This window comes from Phocoena sinus, chromosome 9, assembly GCF_008692025.1.
Source record: "Phocoena sinus isolate mPhoSin1 chromosome 9, mPhoSin1.pri, whole genome shotgun sequence".
NCBI classification, from domain to species: Eukaryota; Metazoa; Chordata; class Mammalia; order Artiodactyla; family Phocoenidae; genus Phocoena; species Phocoena sinus.
In genome coordinates this window covers 58,616,821-58,636,340 of record NC_045771.1, presented here as the reverse complement: position 1 = coordinate 58,636,340, position 19,520 = coordinate 58,616,821, and the positions used below count along the sequence as shown (strand labels likewise).

The 19,520-nt window shown below is 44.1% G+C and overlaps 2 protein-coding genes across 8 annotated transcripts in view; one reads left to right on the top strand and one right to left on the bottom strand.

The window, feature by feature from the left end:
- Window positions 1-2,994: 2,994 nt before the first annotated feature.
- Window positions 2,995-15,703, bottom strand: PEG10 (paternally expressed 10). The gene is given in 3 exon segments (XM_032643997.1): window positions 2,995-8,168; window positions 8,171-9,345; window positions 15,554-15,703. Coding segments are annotated over 3 exon segments (2,355 nt in total). The 5' UTR covers window positions 15,559-15,703; the 3' UTR covers window positions 2,995-6,993.
- A 267-nt stretch (window positions 15,704-15,970) lies between these two features.
- The window catches only part of SGCE (sarcoglycan epsilon), a 68,096-nt gene continuing 64,546 nt past the window's right edge, over window positions 15,971-19,520 (top strand). For 4 of the 7 annotated variants that reach the window (XM_032643513.1, XM_032643512.1, XM_032643511.1 and 1 more), the window contains exon 1: window positions 15,999-16,189. In XM_032643513.1, coding sequence (XP_032499404.1) covers window positions 16,081-16,189 — 109 coding nt within the window. In that variant the 5' untranslated portion in view covers window positions 15,999-16,080. Of the gene's footprint in view, window positions 16,190-19,520 lie in introns of all 7 variants that reach the window. The other 3 variants (XM_032643514.1, XM_032643510.1, XM_032643509.1) reach the window with 3 other exon arrangements.

Sequence of the window (19,520 nt, the reverse complement as noted above, 5' to 3'; positions counted from 1 at the left end):
GGGAAATTGTCCCTGGATCACGGGACCCTGGCAGTAGTGGGCTGCCCAGGCTCCCGGGAGGGGAGGTGTGGACAGTGACCTGTGCTTGCTTCTTGGTGGCAGCAGCAGCAGCCTTAGCGTCTCATGCCCGTCTCTGGGGTCCGTGTTGATAGCCGTGGCTCACACCGGTCTCTGGAGCTCCTTTAAGCAGCGCTCTTAATCCCCTCTCCTCGTGCACCATGAAACAAAGAGGCAAGAAAAAAAATCTGTTGCCTCTTCAGCAGCTCCAGACTTCTCCCGGACTCCCTCCCAGCTAGCCGTGGTGCACTAGCCCCTTCAGGCTGTGTTCACGCCGCCAACCCTAGTCCTCTCCCTGGGATCTAAGCTCCGAAGCCTGAGCCTCAGTTCCCAGCCCCTGCTCATCCCGGCGGGTGAGCAGACAAGCCTCTCGGGCTGGTGAGTGCTGGTCGGCACCGACCCTCTGTGCGGGGATCTCTCCGCTTTGCCCTCCGCACCCCTGTGGCTGCGTTCTCCTTTGCGGCTCCGAAGCTTTCCCCCTCCGCCACCCAAAGTCTCCGCCTGCGAAGGGGCTTCCTAGTGTGTGGAAACCTTTCCTCCTTCACAACTCCCTCCCACTGGTGCATGTCCCGTCCCTATCCTTTTGTCTCTGTTTATTCTTTTTTCTTTTGCCCTACCCAGGTATGTGGGGAGTTTCTTGCCTTTTGGGAGGTGTGAGGTCTTCTGTCAGCGTTCAGTAGCTGTTCTGTAGGAGCTGTTCCACATGTAGACGTATTTCTGATGTATTTGTGGGGAGGAAGGTGATCTTTACGTCTTACTCCTCCGCTATCTTGAAGCTCCTCTCCACAGTTATTTATTATTTACTCTTTATCCATCTAGATTCTTCTCTACGTATATTGAAGAAAGCCAGGAGACACACACATTTATTTATTTACTTATTTATTATTTATCCATGTAGATTGTTCTCTACATATATTCAAGGAAGCCAGAACACACACACACACAGCTTTATTATTTATCCATCTAGATTCTTTATATATTTTTTAAAAAGCCAAAAAATGGGGCTTCCCTGGTGGCGCAGTGTTTGAGAGTCCGCCTGCCGATGCAGGGGACACGGGTTCGTGGCCCGGTCCGGGAAGATCCCACATGCCGTGGAGTGGCTGGGCCCGTGAGTCATGGCCGCTGAGCCTGCGTGTCCGGAGCCTGTGCTCCGCAACAGGAGAGGCCGCAACAGTGAGAGGCCCGCGTACCGCCAAAAAAAAAAAAAAAAAAAAAAAAAGCCAGAAAATGAGTAAAGGGTGGGGGTTGGGTATTTAATTTCTCCAGGAAAATATTAGATGCTTGGGTAATATGTTAGTTATCACATATTTTATAGGTGTGTACCATATATTTTTTCATTATGTTATGCAGTTCTTTATGAATTCAAAACCGCTGGTCTTAGTTTTGATTGCGATTATGATTCCATGAGTAATTTTGTTTACCCTCTTCTGCCATTAACTTCTTCCTTTTTGTAGTTCTTGATTTATCTGGAATCCATTAGTGTATTTTTTGAGGTATGGATCAAAAGCAGCTCTTCTCCACATCTGTTTAATTGCTTTTATATGTTTTTATAATCTGTGTGTTTTCCCTTAAGTTCTGTTTAATCATGTGGTTTAGGAAGAGGGGTGGGGGTCAGAAGGGGAAGGAGTGTAGGTGTAACAAAACAGGGATGTATAGGGTACTTCAGTTTCCTTTCAAAGTGGTTTGGTTAATAGCTCTAACACCACATTGTCTACGTTATAAGTAACCCCCAGCCCCCAAAGCAAGCATTTGTGTCCCACTACCAATTGTGCCAGTTCCACCCACCACCCAGCGCACCTTGGAGACCTTGTGAACTCTGGGCTGGATGTGTAACTATTCAGGATAGTGTGTTTCCAAAGTGAGAGTTTTTAGGTTGTGTGTCCATCATTACCCCAGATCATTCCATTTAGTCATCGTCTCCCATGTGTAATTCCCAATAAACGACTGTGTTTATGTCATCACCATGTCACATGAACCCAGTAACTCTTCAAAACTGGCACATCATCAAGAGTCCCTTTTTCAGGTTTTCTTTTTCTAAGGAGGGGGGAAGCTGGCAAACTGTTGGTGTTTTTCTTCCAGTTTTATTGAGATATAACTGACATACATAAGTTTAAGGTATGCAGTATAATGGTTTGACTTACATTGTGAAATGATTACCATTATACATTTAGTTCAGGTTTTGTATATGCAGCCTATTATTCTACAACTCTAATGTTATTATGTTTTGAAATTTGATAGGTTGAGTGCCTCATGAACCTCATTTGTCACTTTTCCTTAGATAACTTTCATGATCACTCTGATATTGTTTTAGTGTTACTTGGCATTAAAAACATCTGTATCCTAATTTCTCTGCACGTCATACCTGACTATATTTGGTATTTTTTATCCTCACTGAAGTTTTAATAATTTTCTATTAATAAACCTCAAATATTCCAAGTAAAATTTATATAAAAATAGTTTTATATATTATGTCAGTAGAATCTCTATTAATTGTGTGGCTTTAATTTATATGTTAAAGTTTTGCAGCTTAAAAAGTTTTTTTATTATGTCCATAGAGTCACTATTAATTGTGTGGCTTTATTTTATACATTAACGTTTGCAGCAGGAATGATTTCGTTGATTTCCTGGAGTATTCTGGGTAAATAATGGATACTGGGTTGCTTGATTGATGTATTCATTATATTACCCCCACCACTTCCCCCCCCTTCCCCCCCCAACCCCATCCTCTAGACCCCCTACCCTCCTAACTCCTTCCTTCACCCTCCCTTGTCCTCTCTCCACCCCTCCTTCCCCCCTCTCCCCCCTTCCTCACCCCTCCTTCCTTTCCTCTTTCCCCCTCTTCCCGCTTCTTCCCTCCTTCCCCCTCTCCCCCTTTCCTGTCCTCCCCCCCACCCTGTTCACTTTATGCCAGTGTATGCTGAAATGATTGAGACACAGTTTGCACTTAACCACTAAATCTTTATTGAATTTTTACTCTAACATCAATACAATATTAGTAAATAGAAATACAGAGTAAAGAGAAAACAGCAATAAAATGGGGAAGGGCAGGGAGGTGGGGCAGGGATAGGTAGGAGGTGTAGAGTTAGGGAAAAGGGGCAGAGGTGAGGAGGAGGGCTACTGACAGGGGCATAAGCAATGGTTCTTATTCATCATTTTCCTGTAACTTCCATGAATCTTTACTCTCCATCATTATCAATTTCACTCCAGCAACAACTTCTCAAAGGGCATCTATCTATCCTAACTCTCTAAAGGCTTTGCTTACAATCTCAATCCCTGGAGTGAATATGCAGGGCCGAGTGGCTCTATTAAATTATTTATCCAGTCATCTTTGAACTTTCTCCCACTAGGTTTTTATCCATGTTCAATAGCCCTAAAAAGATTGATCTCCCTGCAGTTCCCTCTGAATTTATTTGAAATCTTTAGGGGTAGCAATCATAGGGTAAGGGATCACAAGTAAGTACACATGTCCACTTACAGAGATATCTAATACATTATATCATGCTTTTTAACTAATCCCACCCACTTAAGATTACTTAATAGTCCCTCCCACTCTAAAATACTTATGATTATATATATATCCCCAATTACTTATACTGATTACACAAAGATATAGAAACAATGCAATTTTCCACAGACCAATTTGATAGCACTCTACAATCTGAAACAACAAAGAACTTTCAGTCCCAACCGATGTGCATTCTTTCTTTAAGATGAAAACACAGCATGGTTCCCATCAGGCTCTTCATCTCTGCAGGTGGTCCTTTATCTCTGCCCAGGTCTTTCTAGCAGAGTGTTCTCTGTTGCCAATCTTGGAATTCTATCTGATGTTAGACATCTGTGGTGGACGATGACTGGATCAATTCAGGAGTCCAAGAGGTACCTGCAAACTTAAACAGAAATCCAGACTGCACTACGTAGATGTGCCCCTCTTATTTTGTGCACCTGCAAGTTCACTGTGCTAGCTCACGATTTATTCCAACTAATTCTCCATTTTCCAGTATCTAATACAAATACCTCATTGCTCAAACTAAATTGACCCTTCAGAAATGTATGTAAACTTCCTCCGTTTCAACAACCTACCATGGTGACCTTAGCTAGTTCTCTCCACGTCCGCCTAACAATGGGAGCTTATACCTTCTTCCTTGATTTTTTTAATTAACACTGAAAATTTGGGCCAAAAGTCAATCAATTTTGCCAGTTTGTTTCAAAAGGTAGACTGTTGGCTTTTCTTAATAATTTTGATGTTTTAATTTATTTATCTCCTTTGTTTCTACATTGCTCCCTTTCCACCTTCTTTAGAGATTTAATTCTTTGCTTTCCCCTTTCTGTTGAATAAGGCATTTTGTTGGGAAATGCCAAAAAGATTGTATTCAGTTAAAATAGTTGATCAACAGCAATGAAATAAATCACATGAGCGAAAGGAAACTTAATTCTGATTCTACAGAATAAATTTGAGATTACTTATCCTTAACACCTACACTTCTAGATGGCATATATAGCTATAGAGCATAGTACACACTGCCAAACAGGTTTTCACAAGCTTTACGAAACAGCCAAAAGCGTGTCAGGGACTTCATCCGTGGGTTGTTCACCCACACCACCATGCTCTCCCTGACAGCTGTTGTTGCCACATTTCCAGACTTCTGCTTGCAGTGATGGCAAATGTCCATGTGCACATGCCGGGGCTGCAGACAATAGCCCATTTCTAGGCCCTCTGCAGCTTGAAGATCAAGTGACAACTGTAAATGTGACACAGAACTACTTAAATTCAAATGTATGGAGGATGGATTGGTATCTGAGGTAAACTGAAGTGACGCTTCAAAAAGTCCAGAAGCACAAATGCACCATTTAAAAAGTAATTACTCTAAAATACGAGTGACTGACAAGCTTTCTGCTTCCATTGGGGGGGGAAAAAAAAAAGGAAAAGTTGTTTTGAATTAAATAGCCAATTAGGTATCTTCCTTGAATTTGTATATCATCTTGTGTGGGTTTTTAAAGGCCCAATAAAAAAAAATTGAAATTATGGATGATGTTAAAACAGAAGTTTAAAGATGAACAGGATGAACTATTATACAGGTACTCCAGTTCTGAGGAGCCTCTCATTCACAGTGTTGTAAGAGTTCACAGTAAAGAAATATTTTACACTACCTTACTTATCCATTTTAATTAATTTAACAATAAGACTTGGATAGTACTTTGTAATTCAATGGAAATCACTTTTGAAAGCAGAGTCACCACTTTAAAACACTGTTAAAAGGACACTATCAACCTACAGCTAAAACTTTTAAGTATTTAAACATGCAAGGATAAGGGTGGGTGATCATGAATATGTGAAAGATGATGTTGATGAAAAGTGAAACTTCACCATAAGACTCCTCTTCATGACAGGCAATTTGAAATATACACCATGTTGTTTTCCTACTCAAACTGTTGGAGATCGTGTGTTGAAACACATGCTCCGAGAAGCCTGCCTCTTTCTTCTCCATGCATGGCAGCAAAATAGAGTCTCAGCAGCCAGGCAGGAGGGATGACACAAATCCTGCAGCAGGGTTAGTGGCAGTAGTAAATAGAAAGAGAGAGGTTAGACAAACAGTTCAAGGTAGTAGCAAGGGACCAGGCTAAAGGAAGTCAGGCAGTGCCAGGTTAGCACAAAGCGTCCGGGAGACACCAGCTGATGTTACTGGATTGAAGACAACTCTTGTGTTGTCTGTTGCTTTGAGTTGCTTTCGCAGGCCTTTCATTCCTTGGCAGCTTATCGGCTCCAACCCCTAGAGGGTGCTAAAATCATTCCCCCTCCCTAAGCATCCTAGTGCTACAGTCTAGTGAGGGGACTGCTGATGAAATGCCCAGATGCATATGGAGGCAGAGATATGGATAGATGCTCCCAAGACTTCAGGTGATGCTCTTCCAGCCAATTAACAACGCTCTTGAAAATTCTTTCTGAAGTTCCAGGTCAAGGTGGTAACATTAACTCTGAGTCTCCCCTTTAAGAGTTGGGTAAGGGGATTTAGGAGTCCTTTTGATTTGCTACTCGTTAGCCCTCATACATGACTGAGAGGTGATCACATTTCACAAACATTTAATACGCCTGGAGCCACCAATAGTCTCTGGTTACCAGGTTTAAGGTTTTGTGGAAGCCATTGCTGGCATGGTGATGCTAAGGTGTTGTGACAAAGCCAGAGTTATTGGGTACATGTGATTTGCACCAGGATGTGAAGGCACACTCAAACATGCCAACGTCCATCTAAGAGTACTTCCTTCCGAGGCCTGAGGTGTTTCTGTTGCAGGGGTTTTGCCTGCTCCTGGGGGAACCAGTTGAGTTGCTACTCCTTGCATCATGAAAGTGGAGTTTGAAGATGGTGAAGTTTCAAAGGGTGCAGCAAAAAGATCATGGAAGCCGTTTCACACTGCACCAGTAATTGTGGCTTCCTTAATAAGGCCTCGGTCCTCCAAAGATGTAAAGAGAGTACCGAAACTGCAAGAAAAGTCATGTCCTCCTCCTCCTTGTCTCCCCCTCCATAAAGAAAACAGCATTTCCTGTGTTTGCATCAGCTTCTCAGTAACTATTAAATGAGGAACCTGGCAGCCAATAATTCATATGGTGACAGAGGTTTCAGCAGGTAAAACCCAGGCTTCCAGGGTTTGCTGGGAAGTAAACTTATTACAAATTTTAATTAGACTGGCAGTTAAGGTGGAAAACAGAGATGATTCGTTGGTAAATATTTTGTCACTTCCACCAATCAGTGGAGGTCTGTTGGTGCTTTAGGATGTGCCCCAGTCCGGGGTGGCCCTGATCTTCTGTAGCCGTTTCAGAGAAAACCTGTGCCTCAGGTTGGTCTGAAGGTGCAACAGCCCAATTTAGCACGCAGTCACTGATTGAGAAGCTGAACAGGAGTTCATTTCGAGGGCAGAGATCCTGAAGGACAGGATGCGTATTTACATGGTGCTGTAAGACGGCGGCGGGGGTGGGGGCGGCGGTGGCGGCGGCGGCTGTGGCGGTGGGTACTGGGGCACCGGTGGCTGGCGGTACCAGTGCGGATTCCAGGTGATCATCACGGGGACATAGAGCGATCGCCCCTGTCCATCTCGCCCCACGGGGTACCAGGCGAATCCTACCGGGTAGGTCGGGTACGTGGCATATGCAGGGTAGGTCGGATATCCTGGTATTTGAGGTACGTATTCAGTGTACGTCGCCAGGTGAGCTTGGTCTTCTAAATTTGGAATAGAGAGTCGAGGATACTGATTCTGGATGGTGAAATTGTTGGGAGCTCGGCAGTCGTAAGAAACTTGCAGTTTCCATCCCCTTTTCACTTGGAGAACTTGGGCTCCGTTGGGTGCGACGGTGGGAGTTATGAGCCCATCTTTCACGTTTCGGGCCACAAAATCTCGCAGAGCTGCCATTTCGGGTTCCGACAGTGAGTACACGTGTCCGCTGGGAATACTGTGTGCTCCAGGGATCATTTCTATGTTAGGGTCAACCAGACGGTGGTCTGGGTAGACGTTTTCATCTACTGGAGTGTACACATTCTGGACGTAGTAATACCTCACGGGTTGGTAAACTCTGTATCCTTCCACCGGGTAATAGAATGACGGTTGTGCTGGTGGTGGGAGCGTGGGTGGTATCGGTGAGTACATCCGGCAATGGTATCGGCAATATTCGGAATCGAAGACGATCGATCGGGTGCTCCACGTGATGTTGGGATCGTGTGTGCTCAGCCAGCGCACCCCTAGGACGATGGGGAAGAACGGAGACTGAGTCACATCGAACGACAGCACCTCACGGTGATCTCCCAAGTCGACGATCAGGTCGTGCGTTTCATGGACAACTGGGCCCGATGCTATGGGACGTCCATCAATCGCTTCTACAAGTATTGGCCAGTCCTTGACTCTCAGAGGAATGCCATTCTGGGCAACGTATTCGTGATCAATGAAGTTGCCGGAAGCACCAGAATCAATCATGGCTCGGACAAACAGGGTGTGTCTGCCCGGAAGATGAATCTGGAGCATCACTTGCAAGTGTGGCGATGAAGCTGCATCATCTTGTGGGGACCTTATTAATTCCGGCCCGGTCGCTGAAGGTCCCTCTACAGCGGGGCCGGGGAGTTTCCCGCCGGCGAAGCCTTCGAGGCCTTGGCAGGACAGTTGTCGGCGTAGTGACCTCCATTCCCACAGTAGAGGCACAGGTTCAGCTTTCGGCGTCTTTCTTTTTCTTCCTGGGTCAGGCGCATGCGGGCACCTCCCACGGGCTCGGTCGGATCTACCTGGTGGTGGCTGTTGACGTGAGGCATCACCAGCGCACGTGGCGGGGAGCGCGGCTTGCGGGCGGCAGCTGCCCGGGCCAGCCTTCTCTCGATGTGGATGCACTGGCCGATCAGTGCGGACAGCGACTTGGCGACTTCGAGGCGCGACAGCTCCGCCTGAATGTGGTCGCTGAGGCCCTCGTGGTACTGGTCAATCAAGGCAGGCTCGTTCCAATCCAGGTCCTGTGCGATCATCTGGAAAGTGTTGGAATAGTCGACGACTGACCCCATGCCTTGGCGCAGACGTCTGATCTTGCGTTTGGCAGCCTCGCGCCGCTGAGGGTCTTCAAACACATGTTTCATTTCGGTCATGAAGGCTGGGTAGTTGTGCATCAGGTAGTGGGATCGCTCTAGCTTGGCGGAGGCCCAGCGGGCAGCACGGCCGGTCATCATGCTTGTCACGAAGCAGACGCGCACGCGATCAACGGAGAAATCTCTGGTGCTCTTTTCCATGAAGAGCTGGCACTGGGCCATGAAAGGCACCAGCATGTCTGGGTTGCCGTCAAACTTCTCGGGAAGGTCTTCTGGGCTCTCTTCCTCCATCGGAGTGGCTGGGGCAGCAGCGGCTGCAGCTCCGCAGAGCTCAATGTCATCTTCCTCCTCCTCAGGGGCGGGCTCCACCTGCTCGCGGAGGGAGGTGTTCTCCTCTGTGAGTTTCTGTACCTGGTTCTGCAGGTTGTTGTTCTCCTCGGACTGCTTCATGACCTTCTCTCTGAGGTTGTTGATCTCTTCAGAGAGATCCTCCCGCCTTCGTTCGGCCAGGTTGGGGTTGTACTGGCCCCTTTGGCCGCTGCAGGGGGAGCTGGAGGGGGAGGCAGGATCGTTGGGGGGAGGCGGAGGAGGAGGAGGTGGGCAGTCGGGCCCCAGGGTGAGAGGTGGGGTGGGAGGAGACCTCCCAAGTGCAGCTTCACTCCGGTAGGGAGAGAGGCCTGGATCCTGGCCTCCTCTTCCACCCTTTCGCCTTTTGGTTTTCAGAAGCTTTTTGTTTCTGTAAGTGAAGATAAAAGCATACATTCAACATATGTATTTAAAGCACCACAATACAAAGAAGATTTTATCATTTAAAGTATCTACTAAAGTACTCTAAACACATGAGTATTTCAAGCATCTCTTTGTTCTGCTTGCTCACATCAATAGTTCATAAACAGATAAAAGCCCTGCAAAAAAGATATTAATCAGTAGGACAGTAGATAATGAAAAGCATCCTACTTTTTGATGTCCAAATGACTTTTTCCTCCTCAAGAATCAACTGTTCATCATGATACAACAATACACAACTGTATCAACAGCACTATGACCTTTACTGACTAATAAAGAATGAGGAGACACTCCAAACAAGAAGTTTTGTAAGGAGAGAGCAGAGCAAGAAACTTTCAAGCAAAGATTGATAGTGGAAAAGTTACACAAAATAAAGTCAAAATTATAACTTTATTATTAGAGAAGTTACCCGAAAAGTTGCTACTATTCCAGCCAATAGAAAACCAAGAAAAAGAAGAGGGAGGGGTGAGTTAAAAATCACAGTGCCTGTATTCATCAACCTGGGGGGAGAGGGGCACTCTGGCCCACTGTCTTGACCCTGATCCACCTCTACAGAGAAGGCAACTAGTCATCAAAACAAACAACAACTGCCACCAAACCAGTTCGGATTGTCTGAATTACTTTTCGGACCATAATTTGATTTCCCAAAGAGAACTCCCTTTGGGACAGAAATGGCAATGAGCAGCAACCTGTGTATATCAGTTTCCCTCCTTATTATGCAGTCAATCAACAAATATTAATTGACGTCTCCTAGGAGTAGCTGGGCTATAAAATGGGACATTCAAAGAAGCCCAATAATAGTATACCTCAAACTTATAAGGATTTAATTAAATAATGCAGGTAAAGCACATAGTGAGTATTCAATAACTGTTAGCTGATATTAATGAAGTTATTAATAAAGAACAGAAACTTTAAATTTCTGTATAATGAGGCTGTGATTAAAACAGGGAGGGGCTGCAACTATGGCAACCTGGGTATGCACATCCCACTAAAGATACTAATTTTTTTTTTTTTTTTAATACTGTGTTGGTCAGACAAATCCAGGGCCTCTTTAGGCTTGCAGGTCACCAGTGTGCAATCCCAGGTTTTTAAACAAGGTTTGTCAATACAGCCCCACCCAAAAGTTTTGAGAGTGGGATGGGTCACTCCTAGCCAGGTGAGTGACTGTGTGTGTGTGGGGGGGGGGGGCAGGGGGGTTAAATGTCCTAATTATGGGTAGGGTGACAATAAATCATACATATAATAAATCAGCACACAGGGCCTGTGTACTTCCTGGAAATAGGGTTAAATTCATTTCGAGTAATTATTTTAACACTTTGATGATTTTTTTAACAGGCATCAAATTCTCATATTTGGAAAACTCTAGGAAAGTGCTCAAAAGTTTAAAAATATAATATGTAAAGCAGGCAGACTGCCTATTCACTACATGTTAACTTGGCAGTCCTGGTCACCTGTTCCTCTCTGACCCATCAAGGTAAAAAATGGACACCAAATTAATTATGTAAAATAAAGCCACAAAGATAAACGTGTTATTCAGAGAAGTTAGGTGAAAAATAGCTAATATTTCAACCAATAGTGTACAAGGGAAAAAAAAAAGGTGATGGTAATCAAACATGATGCTTGGCTGTAGAGAAATACCCCTTCCTCCTTCCTTCCTAAGACCCCTCCTCATTCTTTAGGCCCCTCCCCTGCCCCAGCCCTGCCATCCACAGCCATTTTCTCTATGCCCTGGACTGTGGGTATGGCCTCTTCAAGGAGTTGGCTATACAGCAAGTAGAGTCCTTAAGGAACAGAATTACTGTGCCATTTTAATAGTTTTAAATGCTACTTAATTACTTTAGTAGCTTAGGCTATGGAAACAGCTAATAGTTGACATGCAAGATAAAATCTTCAAGTTTAGAAAAAAAAAAATCAGAAGATGTAATTAACACATCATAGCCTGTGACATTGTTTCATTTCCAGCTGCTTAAAGACAATTATATTGGTGACATTCAGAAAATGAGGTCACAAAATAATGCAATTTTTATTAATTAAACTTAAGAGTTTTAATGTCCCATTAAAAAGCAACTAATAAGCACAGGTCAGGTGACTCAGGTGTCACTTCTGTCATCAAGACACTAATACTTAAAAACTTAGAGACAAGACTTCTGAACAGGCATTCACAGCATGGCCTGGAGCATCGCGACCCAGGTCAGGAAGGTTAACAACCTATATGTCAATCACAGTCACTGGGGTGGGCTTTAATGAGGCCCAGGTCTGATGGTTTTCACATCTGCAAAACATGATAGGAGAGAAATAACAACACATTAGGAAATCAGCAAACAATCACTGTATTGTTTTTGGAAACAAGATTAATAAGAGTTTAAAATTCAAATGCTTTTGGTGACAGGAAGGTAATATAAAGGTGAGAAGAGACTGGAGATAGGAAAACAGGAAGGGGCTGCAGCTAATTAACTTGGGGATGCATACCCCACCCCCCCCCCATCTTTTAATTCTTGTAAAAATTTTAAATACAGTGCTGGTCAAACAAATTCAGGGCCTTTTTTTTACCTTCGAGGTCACCGGTTTGAGGCCCTTAACTTTTACCAATATCAGGCCTAAGGCCTACACTCCCGGGGTTTGTAATTTGGGGTGGGACTCTAAGTCCTAAAACAGTTAACTGCCCAGAACAGAGTCGTTTAACCATTAAAAGTGATAGGGCAGTGGGCAGGCAAGTCAACAGTATAAGTAAAGTTTACAAATGTTTAAACAGCAATTGGAGCACCAGTTAACATGGGAACAGGAGAACCCTAACTTGTCTTGAATATAGGACTATGGCTTCTTAAACACCCCCTTAGTAGGGGCTGGACTGGGAAGGTGGGTCAAGGGGCCCCGTGCCTAAAACCTGGAAGGACACACAGCATAAAGCTAAGCTCCCTGGGACAGATGCCACCTTTACACATGAAAAAGAGTTCAGTATTACTCTATTTAAGAAGTAAAGACATTTGCTTCATCTTTGACTCTTCACAATGACTTTTGAAACTTTCTATCCCTCGCACCCCCCCTACAAACACACCAAGGTGCAAAAGTAGCCAAAACCCGCCATACATTAAACATTGCGCTAGTAAATGACACTTCATTAAAACAGTGCTTAATTGTTTTACATTTGCAAACGTCCACATTTCTTTTTGAGAGCTATGAGTACTATTTGCGAAATGCAAATTCTAATAATATGCACATTTTTCAAACCATTGTTTTGAACCTCTTTAAAATGCAGACACAAATTCTAAAGAGAAGAGGGGTCAGGGTGGCAAGGTGGGTAAAAGGGGCCTGGGGACTTACTGAAAGGTGTAATTATGATTAGCACACGTTATCCATAGATTGTATACTTGTTGGGGGCTGGGGGGAGGGGTGATTGGTGGGGTGTGACAGGTTTTTGGGAGCCAGTGCTTCTAAAAGCCCCTGTAACAGTCCTGGCTCATGGTTTCTAATATATGGAACCAGGTTTTAAAATTTCTTCATTTAGTTAGAAACATAAATAGCGATTGGCAGTTAGCTATAAATTTGTTTTATAGAGATATTTTTAAATGCCAGCTAAAACCTTCAATCTATATTTTCTCATGTAACCACTTTGTTACGTTACACAAATTTTAAATGACAATTATGTACCATTAAATAATCCACTTGCCCCAAATTTAAATAATTAGCTTTTGCTTTTTGGTTTATAAAAAAGATAATTATTTTGAGTGCTTTGAATTAATTTAGTTGCTTTGAATTATAATTACTGCTTACATTATTGGAGCTTAAAAATGCTTATTTTATTTTATTATTTTTTTAAAGATCCTGTTGAATGAGAGGGAGATAAGGCAAGCAATGTCTTGGACAACCCAGGACAGCAAAACACCATAGGAAATAGCCAGGAGCAAAAAACCAGAACACAACTGCAGACACCAAGGAAGACACTGAATAAACCAGTTTACTCTGGTCATTTAACACTTATTTGTGCCTACAATGTGTCAGGCACAATTATGTAGGCAAGTTAGCCAGGGCTAATCCCCTAAAATTCCAAGAAAAAAATCCAGATAAACACCTCATCCTTGCTCAGAGGCCAAGCCAGTAGCACCAACAAAGTATCTTAAAACTCCTGTGAAACAAAGTTCAAGTTGTTCTTTATCTTGTAGCCACCAAAGCGTCTGATTCCAGTAGGTCCCACCACAAAGGTCCACTAGTGTGTCAAAAAGAACTTGAGTTTTTTAGTTTTAAAAAATTAAATTTTAATTTTTTAAGGTTTAAAAAATCTTAAAATGATGTTAAAAGCATTTAAAATGTTTTTTCATTTGCAGTAAAAACGTTTAGCTAGATTGCCTTTAGAGGCGCCAGCCACGTCAGCTTGGAAGCACCCTTCATAAGCCACTATCAGGAGTTTAAATTGTGGGATTATGTTGTTTAACATATGCAAAGTGCTTATTAATGCCATGTATAATTACTATTGTTGTTAATTGTTCTTATTTATTTTTCTTATATTTATTAGACACTGGTGGATAAAAAGCAAAACCGGCGCAGAAGAGAAACCGCAGCAGCGAAACCGCAGGAGAGCTGGGCTGTGCAGCCAGGCGCAGGCAGCGAAGACGCAGGCGCAAAGGAGGGGTACCTGATGGGAGGGGTACCTGATGGGAAGGGTGGGGGGCCCACACTGCGCAGGCGCCAGTGGGCCCTGGGGAGGTGGGGCCATAGGCCAGCCCAGAAGAGGCTGGTTCAGGGCGGGGCCAAGTTTTGAGAGGTGCGGTCTGGAGGAGCCACTCCAGAGAAGGGGGGCTCAGAGGGAGGAGGGGTCTAGAGGAACCGCCTCAGAGGAGGCGGGCTCGGGGAGACGCGGGGTCTGGGGAGGCAGGGTCTAGAAGGCGCGCTCTGGGAAGGCGCGCCGCAGAGGAGGCGCGCTCTGAGTAGGTGCTGGGAGGTGCTAAGCCTGTTCCTAAGAGATACTGCAGAGAAGGCGCGCTAGGATGGGCGGGGCAGGTCTGAGACTGGCTGCATGCCTCTCCCAGGATTCCCCCCTCCCCAAGCACCTCCCACCAGCCTCCAACAGGCAGATTCATTTCATGCAACAAGAGCAATCACCCCCAGATCCAATCCCCCCACCACCACCCCGCGCCTTCCAAGACTAAGCAAACCAGTTTCCACAAACTGTTGCTGGACGCCAATTCGCGCCACCACTACAACTATACCACCACTTCAATCAAGCGCAACTAGGCAAGGCAGCCCGCTCTGCCACCACCAAAAGATTTTTTACGCTCAAGTCAGCGCCCTTCCACTCCACTGCCATAGCAGGAATGGTGTGGACAGAATGTTAAACACTAATTTTTGCCCAGGGCTCCATTTTGTCTAACAGCACCATCATGTAGAGAACCGTCCTGTAGAAAAACATAGTGGGAGCCATTCCAAAAGGTGTGTAAGAGACAAAGGGTGGGGTTCCTCCAAGAAGACAGAGTAATCTTACTCTTCAGTTCATGTGCACTTCAGCTGGTTTCTTTGTAGCGCAAAACAGTGCAGCTTGTGTACCTCTGCAGCTGTTATTACTTTGTAGCGCATTTTAGGTGTAAATTGTTCCGCAGCTCATGTACCTCTGCGGTTCCTGTCTTGGAGCGCAATGAAGCGCTGTTGTGCTAATCGTTATCATTTTTGTAGAGCTGATCTTCTACAGCTCAGATTTTGTAGCGCATTTAGAGCGCAAATCAGTCATCAGTCTGCGGCTCACATATCGTTGCAGTTCATACTGGTTCTAGCGCAAAGAAGCATCCATCAGTCTGTAGCGCACTGAAGCGCCCATCCGTCCGTAGCGCATTTGAAGCGCTCATCAGTTTGTAGCGCATTTGAAGCGCCAATTAGTTTGTAGTGCATATCACTTTGCAGCGTATTTGCAAATTGGTCTGTAGCTTATGTCCGTCTACAGCTCATGTTTGTCCGCAGCTCATATGTGTCTACAGTCCGTATCTGGACTTAGGTTCTGGAAATCATAAGCCCTGAAGGCTTGGTTTCTCCATGCAGTTTTGGGGCACAGCCAGTGAAGGCGTGACAAGGTGTGCGTGGAGACATTCCAGGCGCTACTCCATCTCCCGCAGCTTCTGATAAGAAGGGGGAATGAATGTGATCTTAAAAAAAAAAAAAAGAAACATCCTCACCGCATACTCACCACGCGAGGACTCCTCTGCGAAGACACTAAGGATGGGGTCCCACACCTGTGCCAGGCGTGGGCTCCGCTGGGTGCTCGGCAGCCCGGAGTGGCTCCGGACGCGAGCCCGCTCAGCGGACCTTTCGCGAGGCTCGGTGGTCCCTCTCCGCTGGTCTCCTCAGGTCGTAGTCAGGTTTCTTCGACACACACCAACCGAAGTTGAAGCGCGTGTACTGAGAGCGACGACTGGGAGCCTTATATAGGCTGAACCGAGGAGGGGGGCGCCAAATCCCAGCGTGCTTCGCGGGTTAGGGGGGCGGAGGGGAGAGCGGGGGCGGAGGGGATGGGGGATGGGGGATGGGGGGGTGGGGGAGATGGGGGTTGGGGCGATGGCCACGCTACACTGGCCCGCCGCTAGAGGGAGCACGGGATTAAGGAGGGGGTGCAGGATGCTGATGCTGAACTGGCCAAGCTGGGAGGAAAGAAGAAAGGGAGGGGAGTGGAGAATCGAGGACGGCCGGCCTAGGCAGGCCAAGAATGCAATTGCCCTGGTGGTGGGAGCTGGGAGACCCTTGTGCTTGGACGGGACAGTGTCGGGGGACACGCAGGATGAGCCCCGCAACCACTGGCACCTTCTTGCTGACAGGTTAGTGGCCCGCGCGCGACTGGAGGTCCTGGGGCCAACAGGCCGCCGCTTCCCCATCCCCCGCCCGGGTTTTGGGTACCCGGGTGCATTTTCTGGGCATCAGCCCCTCTTGCTGCGGAATCCCCGGTGCACCCCTCCTCCAGGACGCCCCGCACCCCACTTCCCGGGCCCTGTACGTCCCCTACTAGGCTTGACCGCTGGCCTTTTTTCTCCGCGCCCCCTACGGGGCCCCTCCCTGCCCAGAGGCGCCGAAATTCCATCTCCAATTTACATTCCCATTGCTCCCCCACCCCACCCCCAGCAGTCCTGGTGGTGAACCTCTCCCGATCCCTGCCTGAAAGAGCTGGGGGTCGTTGACCATTTGCGGGGGAGGGGGGGGTTGTGGCTTACCCCGCGAATGGGGCTCTGCGGCCCAGAGGCGCGCTGTAGGAAATGGGTGTCAAGCTGCGCCCCCCTCTACACAAACGCATCTTTTTTTTCCTTTTCTTGAATCCGATCTGGAGAGAACACAAAAATGTGCATTTGAAACGCCTAATTCTCCCCTCTTTCTAAGAGAATTTCTCGGCGACGAAAATCTCGTTTTTCTTAGGTTTTGCGGAGCAGGGAAAAGGAATCATGAAACGCTAGGAGCCAAACAGGGTGTTGAGGTCAGGGTTAACCTCGGCTGGGGGCCAGAGATGCTGCAAACAGAACGGTTTGCCCCACCAAGTGCACTATTTCGAGAAAGCAAAAACAATTAGAAACAGCTGTGGATGCCTCCAGTGTAGTTGGCGGGCTTCGGAGGCTCCCAGCTACGGCCTTGTGGTGGTGATTACGAGGTTTACGCAGAGACCTAGATCTCTCTGCAACATTACATTTTTCTAAATCTTGTAGGGTGAATGAATACATTTAGTCACGGTTACCGCACGTTTAATCCTTTGAAGCGTGTTGCCGAGATTCGGCCGCAAATATTTGTGTATATTTATACGTATAAACATATATTTTACGTTAGAGAAAATTGCAGTGAGTTACAAGACTTTAAAATACTGGAAGGAAGGATGCTGGAAAAAAAGCCTTAACGTGGGTTTCCATTTAAGTGCCTCAGAGTGTTATGCACTGAGGAAAGGGACAATCTGTTGATAATCTTAGTAAAAGGAGTTTAAAATGAAAAACCAATTGCCTACAACTGAGTGAGGTTCCTGAAACACAGATGAGACACATTTGTATATAAAGGCTAAAACTGAGCATATTTCAGTAACATTGCTACAGATTATTTTATACATAGAGGATAGATAAGAATTTGACCCATTGTAGATGATACGATGGCAGAGATCTCACTTAAAGCGAGCCTTTCTAGGAGTAAACAGAACTGTAGCACATTTATTGAGATTCTACTTTTTAATCAGAAATAAAATGTTGGCTATCAGATATGTGAATGAATGAAGTGCAGATTTCCAACACTGAGAGATATTTTTCTAGGAAGTTGGGTGAACATAATTATACTGTTTAGAAGTGCCTAGTGCCTTTTAATGTTTAGGATGTTCACTCTTTTCTGCAATGTAGAATTTCAGGATTTCTTATGTATGCTAGAGTACTGTTCTGGTGACCACCGGACTGTCAAATTCTTAGCATTTTTAATCCAGGAAAGTTACTTCATTTACTTGTTTGTTAACTGATAGACATTCTTTTTTCTAAAAAATGAAATTAAAAAATAGTATAGGTGATAGAGAAAATTCAGGTTTAAAAATCTATCCCAAGACTTTTAAAGTTTGAACAAGTTTGAACCTATTTGAATTTTTATTTCAAAATGTTAGCCAGGATTTTTTTTGGTGGGGGGGGGAGTGTGTGGAAAAAAAACAGCTTTAGTATTATCCTTATCATAATAAAAGTAATTCCTATTCATTGTACAAAATTTAGGGAAGAAAAACTCCAGAAACTGGGGGGAAAAAAATCAAGAAGAAAATCAAGATCACCTGTAATCTCTTCATCCTGCGATAACCCCAGTAAACATTATGGGCTCTACTTTATCTGTGCATATATATGTGCCTAAATAATATACATTTTTCACAGAGTTGCACGTGTATACTTTCTAAAAATTGAAAATGGGATCAAATTAATTTCCTCCATTTTTTTCTCTTCAAGGAGCCTTAACTATCTAAATAACATTAAATTTGCAGAGTTTTTTTAAAAAGGAAATAGTATTAATTACTTTTTCTAATTAAAATTTTAAATGAACAACATTGGTACTGAAATATTTAAAACCAAAGAATAGAGAGTTTCCTCTGATCTCACTATTCTAACATACACATAGTAATCATTTGTTATATTTCCTTGTGTTTTTTATTCTTCTACATATGAAATAATTTTTGCTCAGAAATAGATTTTTCTAAGGAAAAAACAACATCAGTAGATAAGTAGTTTTGATAAAACTTTTTAATCTAAAGCAGCAAAACAATGTTAAACATAAAAACAAAAATACAATGTTAATAGATAAATACTTGAGATAACATGTTACCTAAAACAACAAAACTACATTTAAAACCACCCCCCAACTTAATAGACAGGAATTTAAAACACTTTCTTGACATTTGATATCATGAGTGAATTTTGGATTTTCTCAGATATTTGTTCCCATTATTGTTTGTTTCTCACCCGTTTTGCACAAGATTACACGCAAAGCAAAAAGAGGTGCTAACGTGCATTATATACTTTATCAGATAATAACTGGGCATTGTATCTAAACATTTTAATCCATTTTTATGAGAATTTCCTGTGGATCTGTGAAGCTGTTGATTTACCACCTGTATTTTAACTTCTAGTGTAGTGGGAAAATTGTATTTAAAAACAAAGTGGGATTTTCACTTGTCAAATAATAGCTAGAGTTTCTAATTGGACGTCTTATTTATTTAAGACAATTTGCCATGTATCTGTGAAGCTGTTGATTTGCCTTATATGTTCAGCTTAATTTCTTGGGTGGTGGGAAAATTGTATTCCGAAACAATAAAGTTGAATTTTCACTTGTCAAATAATAACTGGACTTTCTAGTCGGACATTGTATCTATTTTAGATGACAGTTTGCTGTGGCTCTATGAATCTGCTGATTTACCACATGCATTTGACTTACCTTTTAGTATATTAGGAAAAATTTATTTCTAAGCAAAGTAAAATTTTCAGCTGTCAAATATTAACTGGACTTAGTACTTGATCATTTTATCCATTTATTATAAGAGTTTGCCATAAATCCCAAAACTGTTGCTTTACCTCATATATTTAGTTTAAATTCTAGTATGGTGGACAAATTGTTTTTCTAAGCAAAGCGGAATTTTCACTTGTCTCTCAGACATTGAAAATT